The sequence below is a fragment of the Alternaria burnsii genome (assembly GCF_013036055.1).
Source record: "Alternaria burnsii strain CBS107.38 chromosome Unknown 753, whole genome shotgun sequence".
Classification (NCBI taxonomy): Eukaryota; Fungi; Ascomycota; class Dothideomycetes; order Pleosporales; family Pleosporaceae; genus Alternaria; species Alternaria burnsii.
The window spans coordinates 70365-84126 of NW_024066118.1; the positions used below are offsets into that span (position 1 = coordinate 70365).

A 13762-nucleotide genomic window follows, 5' to 3' on the forward strand; every position below is an offset into this window, starting at 1 on the left:
GTTTCGCCTGTCATGCCGAGGTTGTTAAAATCTTCTGAGGAACAAGGCAAAGGCATATTATCAAGTCATGAGAGCTAGGTATCCGTATGATCTAGAGTACAACGATGTGTGCAAGAAAAAGGGTGCTTGTTTGTAAGTGTAATCACCAGGATAATCTGTACATAATACCCTTCTCCTTCATAGAGATGGCAGTCTTCCTCCCTGCGGCCCTACTTATACGCATCTCCCAATTCACCCCGCACACACACACACACACACACACACACACACACACACACTCCAACCTAGCTCAAATCGAACCCAGCGCCCGAAAAGACACTATACAAAAGCTTCTCCTTCAGCGTCTCCTCATCTTCATACATTGGCAACTTCAAAAGATTAACGCACGTACTCGTACTCGGCAACCTACTCTGATCCCTCCCCGCATCCCTAATACTGAACCTCGGATTCAGCGTCCCAAACCCCAACAACGGCGCCCTCGGCGTACTCGTCACAAACTTGAGCACAGCCCGTCGTTCATCGTCACTCATTTCCTTCATGACTTTCCAGAGGAGTTGGATGGTGGGGTGTTCGAGTCCGTCGTCGCCGATTACATAGGTGCCGCCGTAAATGGTGTTGCGGCGTAGGTCGTCAATGTCGATTTGTGTGCGGGTTCCTGAGATGAGGGTTTGGAGTTCAGAGGCGTTGAACATAGAGAGCCACGAGGGTTGGATCATTGTGCTTAGACCACGCAAAAAAGCGGCGGTTTGGGCGTACGGTTGGTTTTGCAAGCGGTGACGCGCCATGTAGCTAATGTAGACGAGGCGGTTTTGATTTGTGACGGGGGTGTTGGAGCCATCGGGTTTCAGGTCCTTGGTTATGGCTTTGGTCTTCTTGGGCGAGGTCGTGTGGTCAACGACAACCGTGTCGGTGACGGTGAAGTTGAGGGAGAAATCTTCGACATCGCCGGGGTAGGTTTTGAGTTTGTGCAGGCCTTGGTAGAGTTCTTCGTCTAGGTCACGGAGATCGTTGAGCGTGGGGCGGTAGCCAGATTCGTTGGGAGCGGAACCCGTGCCGCCTGTTAGAGCCCATTTACGGAGGAAGAAGGGGGCGAAGTTGACGTCGACCAAGATACCTTCATAGAGACATTTGCCGATGATGCGACCGAGGAACTCGTAGCGTTGGAGGAGTTCAGTAATTTGTGCACGGTACTCCTGGGAGCCTTCACGGATGCCGGCTTGGCGGAGGGCTTCTTTGTGTTCTTCGAGGGCGGCGGGATTAGGGTAAAGGAGGTGCTGGTCGTTCTCGACAAACATGTCAATGTAGTCTGTTGGCATGAATGCTCGGCTGGTAACGCTGGTTAGAAACTCCTTGGTGACTCCGCCGCCGTCAATACCAGCTTCGGGAGCGCCAAACTGATCCATAAAGGTAATCTGGATCGGCTCCTTCAAGCCTTGGCCCAACTCATAAAACTGCTCGAAAGCATCATCGAACTCGTTCTCTCTCCTGATCCTTGCAGTGTGTTTCTCCAACTGACTTCGTGCGTTTGGCTGCTGCATCGTTCTGAATCGCCAAAATTCTGGATCCGCAGACCCTCTTCGTTTGATCATGTCTAGCTTGACAAACTCGCGGAAGATCTGGACTCGAGTGGTAAAGGGTATAAAGAAGGGCATATTTTGCAAAATCTCAAGACGAGGCGCCACCGCTTGCAGGTACCGTCTCCGCGAAGCCTTGCGCTGCTGCCGTTGTAGCTTCTCCAAGCGTCGTTGCTGTTGCGTTCGACTAGTGCCAATGAGCTGTGGCGTATCATCAAACTCCTCTTCTTCCAGGTCATCGAGATCATCTGCGTCTTCCTCTTGAATCTTATGTCGCGATTCCTCCTCTTCAACTACGGCAGGAATGAATCCAGTCATGTCGAACCGCGAAACCATCAACCAGTGGTCTGCAGGCAGAAACTTGCGTCGCGAGTCCCGTTCGTACACCATACGGAGCAACCCAGTGACTAGACCTTTCACGTAATCGATCTTCAAGCCCGCGACACCACCTATTGATGGCTCAGCATGCTCTTTTTGGGCTTGGTTGTCCATTACTTGCGGATTGAAGTAGTTGAGACTTGTACCATTGCTCCTATTGTCCTCGTCTGAATTCGTAATGTCTACTGCGTTAAAGTAAAGTGTAAAACCCAGATTCTTGAGGAAGGTTGTCAGATCCTTTACTTCAGTCAGGGGTAAGCCACTGTCGCGGATTTGACCAGAGTATACATCCTTTTGTCCAGACGTAAAGAACTCCTCATCATCAGTGACTTTAAGCACAAAGGTGTATAGTTCCAAGAACACAAGAATAACCCGCCACTCATCAGTAGTGATAGCATCGCGGTCGACTTGCTGCTGCGCTGGCTGCCAGAAACCGTGATGTGTCAGTCCCGATGTTCCCGGGCGGTCGGAGCCGTTCATGCTCGATGACTTTGGCTTTAAAAGTCCAATAGCTGCCCTGGAGTCTTTGAAGATTGTGCTGAAGACGGATGATCGTTTCGACGCCTCCCAGAAGTACCTGATCGCCGGAAGCTTCTTTGTACTTTTTTCAGATGCCTCCGATGGACCAATGTACAGCCACATCCGTATTTCGTCACCTCGGCGGGGAAAGAATCGAAGTAATGCAAGGGCATAGTTTGCGAGCTGGCGTGCTTCATCAATCTTCTCATCGTCCGAAGCTTCTGCTGACTGCGAAGATCCGGCGAGAAGACTACCAATGCCTTCCTGGTGCACCAGCGAGCCAACTTGCTCTTTCAAGAAACCAGACACTATTTCGGAGTCTTGCTCGATGCCATCTTCCGAAAGCTCGGCGATTGGATGACCATCGTCAACGATGTTGACTGGTAGAGAGTTCAACAGAACGGAGACTACGGCTACGAAATCTTTGTGGATAGCGTACGCTTCAGGAGTGTCAAAGTTATGAGCGTAGCGGTGAAAGTAGATGAAGTTTCCCAGCAAACGCAGTCGACTTGACGTGCTCTTCAATTCGGCTTTGCTTTGCAGTCCTGCTTTCTTAGAGAGAGTTGCCAATGCGTTCGCAAGTAGTTTGTAGTTGATTGAGTCGGCGAGCGAGTCGCGGAACTTGTGTAGGCACGGTGATGGCGAGTCTGATGCTAGTAGCGGGAGAGTCAAGAAATGTATGCCAAAGGCTTCGTAAGCATCTAGTGTATATCCGGTCACCCGCTTCATCGGCGAGATAGCTGCCCTTGCTATGATGTCGCTCATGTCTGACCCGTCACTTTGTGCTTCAAGTATTGAGGTAAATGTGGACACGACGAGCGCGAGGGCGCGGTAGTAATTTTGGGCGTTTTGGGACGTTTCGGCGGGTATCTGGTCTGCGAGGAAATGTAACACATCCACAGAGGGTCTAATCTGTTGCCATTGGACTGTCGAGGTCTTCTGAAGCTGCCGTTCTATAGCGACGAGCAATATGCGCTGCAGCCTCAAATAAGCCCACGGCCATGGTCCGCTCGAAGCAATGCCCAGTTTCTTGACTGCTTCCATCTGTCGCGACGCATAGTGTTGTATCCGTCTCAGATCGTCATCACTCCGTGAGGAAGCGAAGCGGAGCAGCCGTTGCAGCTGGGCCAGGGCTTCTCCCTCGGAGCTGTATGCCACGGTATGCGAAGAGCCGCTCGACTCTTCTGCCCGATCCCATGCCCCCCGTAGCTCGTCGGCTACATCTCTCCTGGCGGAGTGACCCCGCCATACCTTCTGTATCCGCTTGGCCGCATTCAGCGTATCTCGTTCCCGCTGTCGTTGCACGCGGTCTTGTTGTGCGCGGTCGAGGGCGGCCTGGGATCCGGCGCCGGAGCCGGGAGGACCGAAGGGGTTTGTCTTCTTTCCGCCGAGGTTCACCTGACGCGCCTTTCGCGTGTTGCCGGTGAAACTCGTGAACATGGTGGCGGGGCCCGTCGAGTGAGGCGATTTCGAGACGACGAATCGGGAAGTGAACAGATGGAGTCCTTGTGAGGGTGTACCCTCGTTGCACCCGAGGTTGGTACTAGTTGGCCAGACTGCGAAGAGAGTATTAGATTAATCGTGCATGTATCGCGCAATGATTATGATTGTGAATGTCGACGAGGCCAGCAAAGGCAGCGTTCGACCAGCGCGGGGCGTTATCGTGATCCTTCTAGAAGACAAGTGGTGCCCTTGGAGTCGTAATTCGTGTCTATAAGGGAGAAGCCAAGTGTTCGCCTTCGACCAGCTTCGACGAGTGTCGACCGGTGATGATGATGGAGCAACCAAGTAGTAGTCAGCAACGCCGCGCCCGACACGTCCGTGCACCTGCCGTCATCACGTCGCGCTTCAACACTCCACAACCATCGTGAACACCGCTTTATCAGACGACGCGAAAACAACCCTCCACTCAGGTATCGTGGACATCTACAGACTCTGGAAAAATACACATAAATTCTCTCCAGGAAAGCATACGAGTTTTTCAGCAGCAATACCGCGCACCAAAGCGCAAATCCAATGACCGTCGCAAAACACTAGACAGGCAACGGTAATGCTTGTTGCAGGCGATACTGATCCTCTTTCCTACAGTCAACTACCTCACCAATGACCTAGGTAACTACCTCAAAGCTTGCTACCTTAATCTGGATGTGTTGAAGGGTCGATTCTGCCCACGGTTGTACCCCCGGTCGTTCATGTGCATTGGTGAAGGATCCCGAGACACAAGCTGCTTATACGCCGCCCCTTCTTCAATCTCCTTCGTCGCTTCTTCCTTCTTTCTCTCGAAGGCCTCAGTCAGTACGTTCATTAAGACTGTGATAATGATTCCCATCGCGATCAATCCGCCAGAGTCCCAAATGATCATCTCAGTATTAGGACTTTCCATCCAGCCAGACTCATCTACCCACTTGCGCATGATGTAGACGCGGATCCAGCAGAAGATCGACGTCCCGGTAGGCATGAGAATTACCGACCCCAGGTACAAGCGACTGAAGGATTTCCGCATACAGGACCGTTCTTTTATTGCCTGGTTGCGAAATTTGCGGGATTCGCGAAAGCGAACGAAACCCAGAAAGTGCGCCCACAGGAAGGTGACGCCGAGGACGATGAACAAGGTTCTGTCGGGTGCTGGCCAGAACCAATTGAGTGCTGCTCCGAAGCCGAGATCTGCGTCGCTCTCCTGTGCTTGCTTCTCTGCCGCGGAGCGTAGTGTTCCTTCCAACAAGCAAGCCACTGGAAGTAGGATGGCACTATCCTTTTCTGGAGGCTTATACAGATCAAATGGAGCGTAGTCGGCTTCCCTGAAAATGGTTATACCGACGCCAATAAAAGCTCCGAGAGAAAGAACTAGCCGGAGTGCTGCGGCCAGTGGATTTCGCCAGTAGGTCCGTACCAGAGCGACAGAAAAAGTGATGGCAGACAGCGCAATCATCATCTGGCTAACCGATGCAGTGAAGTGGTAGCTCGTCAGTTTACACTTGCCCTGGCCAGCGAAACCGAGAAGGAATCCTCCAACAAAGATGATCTGAGTGTCTGCAACACTCAAGACGAAGGTTCGACCTACTGCGCGCATCTTGTCTTCCCAAGACGGCTCTGTGTTTGTGGTGTTGGCATCCTGGTCTTTGCTACGTTTGTCTCTAAACCACGCCAAGAGGTTGGATCCACTGCGCGTATCAGTGCTTAGTTCTGTTTGACGACCATAATCCTAGGATAATTACGAGAATCTTTTCTTTGCCACGAATATGAGGAATGTGTACAACATAGCAGTTATTACAACAACAAAGAACGGCAGCGTTGCGAACCATATCTGGCAGTGTTAACACTATATTTACTGGTGCCTCTTTCGACTCACTCCAATGCCAGCTATTCCAGGCTGCGGCACCATCTTTCCCCGCGTCACATTACCGATTGAAAGAAGCTCGTGATTTGCGCTGAACGTTAGGTTGCAAGCCTGGGTCAAATTGATGTTCTCAGCCTGGCAAGCCTCTAGCACGGCGAATTGGAAAGGACTTCCAGATACGTTCTTTAGAAAACCAAAGCTGTTACCCATACTGACAGATGCTAGTTGCAGCAAGGCTAGATCGATGCTGGATTGTGGATGACTTTCTGCCGCTATTCTCAGCAACGAAGAAGCTTTTATCTCAATACACAAGGCTATGAGGCTGAACATGGGGGGCCAAAAGATTTTGCCAAACCCGTGAACACGAGCGGCTCTCAAGAATAGGCGCTGAGCTCCAAGGCTGAGCTCTTGCATCCGACTGCATCAACACTCATTGGAAGCCTTGTGCATTATGACAACACATGCGCATACATCAGCAGACAGCGTGGAACCCTTTCAACCCACACAATCACGCGCGCGCGAAGAGACAAGGCTGACTCAACAAGGCTACAGTAGTCACCAATTGCATCTTTCATCCCCAAAATTCCTTCAGATCCTCAGCCCTCCACTTCGTACTCCATCCCGATTGCTTCTCAATCTTCTCCAACAGCTGCAAAATCGCCTTCTGCTCACTCTCATGACTCATCCACTGGCCCGCAATCCACAACGGCTGTATCGCATTCGTCCAAGCAGCATGATCATCGTTGCTAATCGATATCCCACAGATTTGGCGCGCGTGCCAGAAGATGGAGTTGGGCTTGGGTGTGACGATAACGCCTGAAGGCTTGTGTCGAAGCAGCAAGATACACGCCGTATGATGGAGCTGGTTACCAGACATGGCGGCCGGGTTGCTGTACAGGATCTTCGGAAAAGGGGATGCGGAGGTCGAGAAGCAAGATATGGGTAGCATTTCTGCGGGGCGGGCGGTGTACCATGCAGAGACGTGAGACCAGAGGCGAGTCCATCGCACTGTGTATGCTTCATCTGTGTCTGCGCATGTGGGTGGTGTAGCACCAACCCTCCCAGCTAGATTTGAATGGAAAGACAGTAAGCCGAGTATCTGCGCAACAAGATACACCGCTTCGCACGCATGGACGTTGTATCCGCCGTCCGCTCGGAAGCGCTCCACATCACCGTCAAGATCCATACCGTCAGCCCAGTGCTCAACCGGTATAAGCGTTTTGGAAGATGCGATAAGCCCACCACAAACATCCATCCTCGCAAAGCACCAGAAGAGCGCTTGGTCGACACCGCCTGAGAAGCCATTGATGCCCACAGCTTCCAAGAGATGTGCACACCCATCGAGATGCTGGTGCCAGGCTTTTGCCGACGAACTCAGCATCTCCAGTACGCAGAGTACAACGCATGATGCTATTACGGGCGTGCTGCGCGTGTGTAGCTGTGGTAAGACGAGTTGAATGGCTGTTTGGTACAGAGATAAACTCCTCTCCGTGTGCTTGCTGTTGTTCTTTCGCTCTGTCTGGCGTGCTGATAGCGCAAGTATGGAGTATCGCAAGTGGTCGTGAGACCGCGCTATAACGGGAAGTGTATGTCGGAAATGGCGTTCAGGATCGAATTTATCGATCCAAGGTGCGACTTCATCGAACCAATTTTTCCAGAGTGCGAATTCTTCTTCTGGGGATAGCTGGGGGGCTGAGGAGGGGTTTGTGAGAGTTTGTTCTTCGACTGCGTTAAGGCGAGTGGGGATCTCTGTGATGTGGCTCTCGGTGTCTGGGTTGTAGTCCGCATTAACTCCCCATACATGCTCGATGCGTGTAGGATCAGGCGTGACTTGTCGAGTCGGCACATTGGATCTCACTTCCTGAATAAGGTGGTTTCGAAAAGTAGAATGCGCATCGAGATATGCTGAGCCTGGCAGGAATACGCTATCGTCTAGATACGTAGTGGCGACGGGACTGTGCCAAATGGACTCGAGATCTCCTGGAGTGGGCAGAGGAACATAATCAGTAGACCGAAGACTAGTAATATTAGGCTCCGCAGCTGGGAAAGTCGGATTGTGATGCCAATTGAAATGTTCCTGATATGGTGTACCCTGGTCGTGCACCGTAGGCGGCGACACGTCGTTGGAAGCAGTCGCTTGCTGACCATCAGACTGATCCGACACATCGAGATCCTCTCCTGGATCATAGTGCTGGTAGTCGCGTATAACCTCTGCGGTTACGTCTTTGATCCTGAAACGCGCGGGTGGTCGTCCCGGCGGGCGATGCAGCGATGATGGTTCGACGCCTAGAGCGTTTTCAGCCCGGAAGGTGAGGCGAGAGGCCCATTCACATTTTTCGCTCCTGCTGCTGCAGCGGCCGCAGGCGGGTTTTGCTTCGTCGCATTTGCGTCTTTTTGCTTTGCAGTTGATGCATCTGGAGATGGCGTTAGTCTTATTATCAGTTTTGGCATGTCGAGGGTGGGATTAACCCGTGTCGTGTTCTTGCCCTTTTTGTACCTCGTCTGAGCAGGCTGCTTTCATCTGCCATTCTATGCACCAAGGAAAGGAAGTCAATAGATAGGTAAAGATCCAGGATTGCCGGTCTTGATTGAATGGTGTAGATCAGGTGTCGGATGTTTTCATGGCGCGGACCGAGCTGCCACTGCGGGAAGATACACTATGTGGAGACCCCGCATTTACATGCATAGCGCGATGAATCAGGGTAGCTAGGGTCTTTATATATCCAAAACAACAATGTTTGTCAAGATAATCTATTTTGTTCAATGCTGTAAATGATCACTGCGACGTGTTGCTGACATTGACGCCGGCTCGCTTCGGAAGGCGAGGCATAACATATCGAAGGCGCCTACGTAACTCCCCTTCTCCAGTCCAAACCATGTAGCAGATCGCCGATGAAAGAAAGCAGTACGGCTTCATGACATGAAGTATCTCCCATCGCGCGTTGTGGATAACGACAGCTGCACATGCTGCTCCTGCTCGCCTCGTTCCTGTGCGTCGACAGGCCATGGAGCACTACGGCTGCAAAGGCATACGACACAACTCTCTTGGCGAAATTTTGCGCTCCCGACTTATGTCTAGTAGATCCATATAATCGCATCCAGGGCCTTGGTGGTTGCGGTCATATTTGACAAGGGCCCATTGGCAGAGACCGTATTCTTCTCCAGGCTCACAACCGCCACCCACGTACAATGTCTCACCGTCATCCTCCTCGTCTCGGCCCTCTTCATTCCTTTCATCACAACTGTAAAGAATCTTCTGAGGGTCAGCTGGTAGGGTCAGTAGTCCCTATGGATCATCCGGTCTCGGAGTGTCTGGCGCGCCATCCTTGAAGTTGGCTTGATCTTTTCATGCTTCTTGCTCGATGATTACCAGTCCTAGAGTGGAAATCGCAGTTGTCGAAAGATGATTGTATCAATCTCGGTCGAGGTTCTTTTCTAGTAGCGACTCGGTCGATTAGGTTGAATATTTCATGATTGTTGAAAGCGGTGCTGGATAAATGCTTCGAATAAGACTATCGACTATGCACGCCAGCTATGCGTTGCGCATTTGTGCGAGAACGTGTGCTATTGTTGCTCCCAGCTGCAAACAAGGCGCAGGGAATCACTTACACTTGTTAGTATACTTTTATTGTTGGTTGAAATGTAAGCCACAAGACTCCTTTTCTTTGATGATGCACCCAATCTGTTTGCTAATGGCCATGCGGACATCGCGATCTCCGAATTGCCATGCCATGACTTTGCGAAATGCTGCCACGAACTGCAAGTGAAGGGGTTGTAACGCCGATATCAGAGGTATTGTAGAAGTCTTGCAGAGGTCTTGCTGGTGCTGTAGAGACAAGAGACCCCACGCTCGGCAAACCTGCCTCGGACTCTGGTGGGTTGAAAGAACGTTAGTGGGGCAGAGCTCGCGACGTCATGTTCGAGCTGGGCCAGCTCCACCGACCATCTGTACATGCGGACTGCTGTCGTCCGAAAGAATTTCATAAAGAAGCCCGAGATCCGTATTGCGCGCTTGAGAAGATAACAAGAAGTTCTCTATACATACGCATCAAGCTTCACCACATTAGTAATTCAGCCAAAATGCCAGGAGACGGAGATGACCGCGCTGCGCTCGTCAATCGACAGCTGCCAGAGATGACACTGTCAACAGCAGACAACCCTCTCACAGCGCCCAAACCACCCCCAGACGACCTTTCTACCGCACAAAGAGCTCAGTATAGGTTCCAGGTCAAGGGAAACGCAGTTAGTACGTGAACGCCTACAGGGTAGCACACTCGCCTGTTCCACCCCATGCACTATACGCTTGAACGTCCAGCTAACCAATCACGTCCTAGTCACTGGTGGCGCAGGTACACTTGCACTTGAAGCCGCGCAGGCGCTCCTCGAACATGGAGCCACAGGCTTAGCCCTATGGGACATGAACCCAGACCAAGCATTCGAAAGCGTCAAGAAACTCCACGCCAAGTTTCCCCACGCGCGCATCATGACCGAAGCCGTCGACGTGCGCGACGAGAAAGCCATCGCATCGGCCGTAGAAAGCTCCGTCAAGGTGCTAGGCAGTATCGACATGCTATGCTGCTTCGCGGGCGTCGTAGGCTGCACACACGCCATAGAGATGGCGGCCGACGAATGGCGGCGCACGCACGACATCAATCTCACAGGCTCTTTTCTCTGCGCGCAGGCTGTTGCGAAGCAATTGCGCGCTCAAGGGACTGGAGGGAGCATCACCTTTACTGCGAGTATTTCTGCGCATCATACAAACTACCCACAGCCGCAATGTGCATACAACTCGTCCAAGACAGCGTTGCTATCGCTGGCAAAGAGCTTGGCTGCTGAGTGGAGTAGCTATGGCATCAGAGTTAACTGCTTGAGCCCAGGCTACATGGACACGATACTTAACGACGGTGATGGTTTGATTAGAGCGCGCAAGAGCTGGAATGAGAGGAATCCGATGGGCCGTATGGGTCATCCGTGGGAACTTACAGGACCCTTGGTGTTGCTATGTAGTAACGCGGGACGTTATATAAATGGAACAGACATTATCGTGGACGGGGGAGCCATGGTGTTCTGATCGAAGGAAACATTGGCTCATCCCTCAGACAATTCTTAATCTTTATAACTGTTCTATCAAATCAAGTCTGTCGAACCAAGCAAGATAGTCTTGAGGACGTGGTCATTCCTGACCGTGTAGCACTAAGCGGCGCGAAGTTGCCTGACCGGAGCACTTTGGTCTCAATAAAAGACCGCCCTACTGTGGAGCCAAAATGGACTGATATGTCTCTTAGTCTAATGGTCAGGGAAGCTTATAATGCTCTCCGACAGTCGTCACTGAGCGCTTCGTCCAACATGAGCCATCCTAATGAAATGGCATGGCAACAAGCGTACGAAACGCTCAGGGCACGTTTTGAGATCGAGTATTTGCAACACTGCGACCAGAATATTCCCATACAACGCATGGCGTATCTTATTGGCAAGCTAATTCCCAGCAAATTCGACTTCGTCACTCGCCAGATATGGCTACGACACCACGCTTCGACGCTTGCCGCTACGCCTTCGTCTCTACGAACAAACAAGGCGTGTCAAGGAACAGAACGAGACCTCCTCGACGCGTCCAAAACCCTAGGGATCAGCAACCACTTCCAAGTCCCAGCGCGGACAGGGCGTGGATGTTGGCATATTCTTGCCTTGCAAATGGATTCCTTCATGAGGCAGGCTCGAATTGGACGCTCTTGAGCAGACTGGGGAGAAGGCAATGGAATCGAGGGATTCCGCATCAGCAGGAGACAAAGGAGACGTCGTCATGGGAATTGAGCCAGGACAGAGCTTCGATGTGGAGACAGCGACGACTGTTAAAATAAATGATCTACTTACGAAGCACAACTTCCCTCAATTATGGGCCCAAGTACGAATACATTTGACTATCTGTATTGGGACTCAAGGATGGACAATACAGATTTGGGGAGCTTCTGAGTTCTGGGTTCCTGGATCGCTGACATGTGCAATCCTACAATAAACTTAGTCTATAATTATACATCTGAACGTCTCTATAAACTGATCAGTCATTTTGGAAAGATGTAATAAATCGAGGTAAAAACATGACAACATAACCTTGGTATGGTTGCAGCCAAAGCTGTTGCCATGTTAGAAGAGGACATTGAACTTCCAGCCGACTTTAGAGATTCTCGCCCCAAACACGAACGCTGTGCCTGCGATGCAGAGAACACCAGAGAATACTTTGACTCCCGTCCATTCCCTATTCTCCCTGTCCAGGATCGCGCCAGCAATAGGCGACGTCGTTAACGCTCCAATGCTGTTGACGAAGAACACCAGTCCCGTTCTGAATCCAATTTGTTCTATTGGAGAAATTTGTGCTACTAGACCCGCTATCAGGGAGACATAAGCGCCGGAGAAGAATCCATATAGAACTTAATACGCGATATGTGCAGTATCGTTTCTGCCGGATGGAAGCCACAAGGCTAAAGTACTTGTTCCGGTGGCGAACGCAGCCAGGGTGAAGACGTTGTATTTTCCGATACGGTCGGCTAGATATCCGGTGAGGAGACGACCAAAGAGACTGTGTGCAAAGCCACCATCAGCCAATGCTTGCAGGAAGAGAATGAAAATTGGGGGCGCGTACCTAGCAGCGTTGAACATGGCAACGAGGTATTGTGCTAGACCTCGGCTCATCCCATTGGAAGTAGCCTCCACCACAAAGTAATTGATGGGAATAAACATGCCGAATGTGAATAAACACAGTCCGGCGTTGAGAGCAAGGAATTCTGGCTCATGAAATGGCGCGACAAGTTGTTTTCTGGTGACAACCTGCCGATTGGGTGGAAATCGAGACTTGACAGTCAAGCAAGCGAGAACAAGCAGGAAGAAGATCAGAAAAGCAGCAATACGTAATGTCCATCCAAAACCCACGGACGGAATGAGGCGACTAGTCATGATGGGAAAGACGATGCCGCCGACGCTAGACCCAGTGGAAAGGATACCATAGGCTATACCGCGTTTCTTATCGAACCAGCCGGCGATGGCATTGAGAGCTTCAGTGGGGTTAGAAATCGTAACTCTCATCATGATTTCTACAAATTGAGATACTGACCTGGCTGGAATATAAGTGAAACGCCGATAGCACTACAGACGCTTTGAGAAAGCATGATTTGATAGTACTCTGTAGAGATGGACGTCATCATCAATCCGAAGACATGGAGGAAGGACCCAACGAATATCAGGTATCGTGGCCCATAACAATCGTAAATTCTGCCAACGATTGGACCCTAAATGACGATCAGAATCCTGTGGGTAGTCCACATGGATATGCATACTTACCATAGCGAACATGAAGAATATCTGCAAGGAGGGGATCCAGGATATTGTTCCTGGGGAATATTGCTGCAGAAGCTCTGTTTGATAGTACTGCTGAAAAGTGCCAATGCCTAGAAGAGACGCGTTGTCAGCGTCCAGAAGTAAGAGAGCAGTGTAATTAAATGAACATACTGTTGTTCCATCCGAAACTGCAGAAGGAGGTACACCAGGCACCAAAAACTACTAGCCACGCGTTCAGACCACCATCTGGAGCCTTACTCGAAGTCGATGCTAAGATGGGACCGGAGTTGGCCTTTTCATACGACTCGCCCATTGGTGGAGTCTGATTGATCCCCGAAGGAATCGCTTTGTCTAGATCGAACGTGCTGGTGATGCTGGAACCGTGAATAGACATGCTGGGGTGCGGAATTTGTCAAACGCTGAGAGTTTTGATCTTACACACAAAAAGAAATTCCCAGAGCTACGGCGTCGATATTGTTGTCGATGTCGTCGTCAGGACCGTAGCTTTTATAAGACAATTCCAAGCTCATTTGCTGGTCCGTCGGAAACTTTACCATGGCCGGAACAAAACGTTTTGTGATGCATTATCTCGGCTCGGGCAGGATTGTGTTGTATGGCACATAGT

The 13762-nt window shown here is 51.0% G+C and overlaps 3 protein-coding genes across 3 annotated transcripts; 1 reads left to right on the forward strand and 2 right to left on the reverse strand.

Moving 5' to 3' along the window:
• Positions 1–284: 284 nt before the first annotated feature.
• Positions 285–9073, reverse strand: GT037_008131 (e3 ubiquitin-protein ligase nedd4; the record flags this gene model as incomplete). The annotated part of the gene is made up of 7 exons (XM_038933178.1): positions 285–4027; positions 4644–5632; positions 5687–5775; positions 5821–6200; positions 6424–8094; positions 8306–8337; positions 8997–9073. Coding segments are annotated over 7 exons (6981 nt in total), but the record flags the coding sequence as incomplete, so codon positions are not given.
• An 815-nt stretch (positions 9074–9888) lies between these two features.
• Positions 9889–11541, forward strand: GT037_008132 (2-deoxy-d-gluconate 3-dehydrogenase; the record flags this gene model as incomplete). Its single annotated transcript, XM_038933179.1, has 3 exons — positions 9889–10054; positions 10143–10766; positions 11000–11541. The coding sequence occupies 3 exons, from the start codon at positions 9889–9891 to the stop codon at positions 11539–11541; spliced, it is 1332 nt and encodes a 443-aa protein (XP_038783844.1).
• Positions 11542–12234: 693 nt separating this feature from the next.
• Positions 12235–13531, reverse strand: GT037_008133 (uncharacterized protein; the record flags this gene model as incomplete). The annotated part of the gene is made up of 4 exons (XM_038933180.1): positions 12235–12854; positions 12914–13088; positions 13141–13247; positions 13309–13531. 4 exons carry the CDS (start codon positions 13529–13531, stop codon positions 12235–12237), a joined length of 1125 nt encoding a protein of 374 aa, XP_038783845.1.
• Positions 13532–13762: the final 231 nt, after the last annotated feature.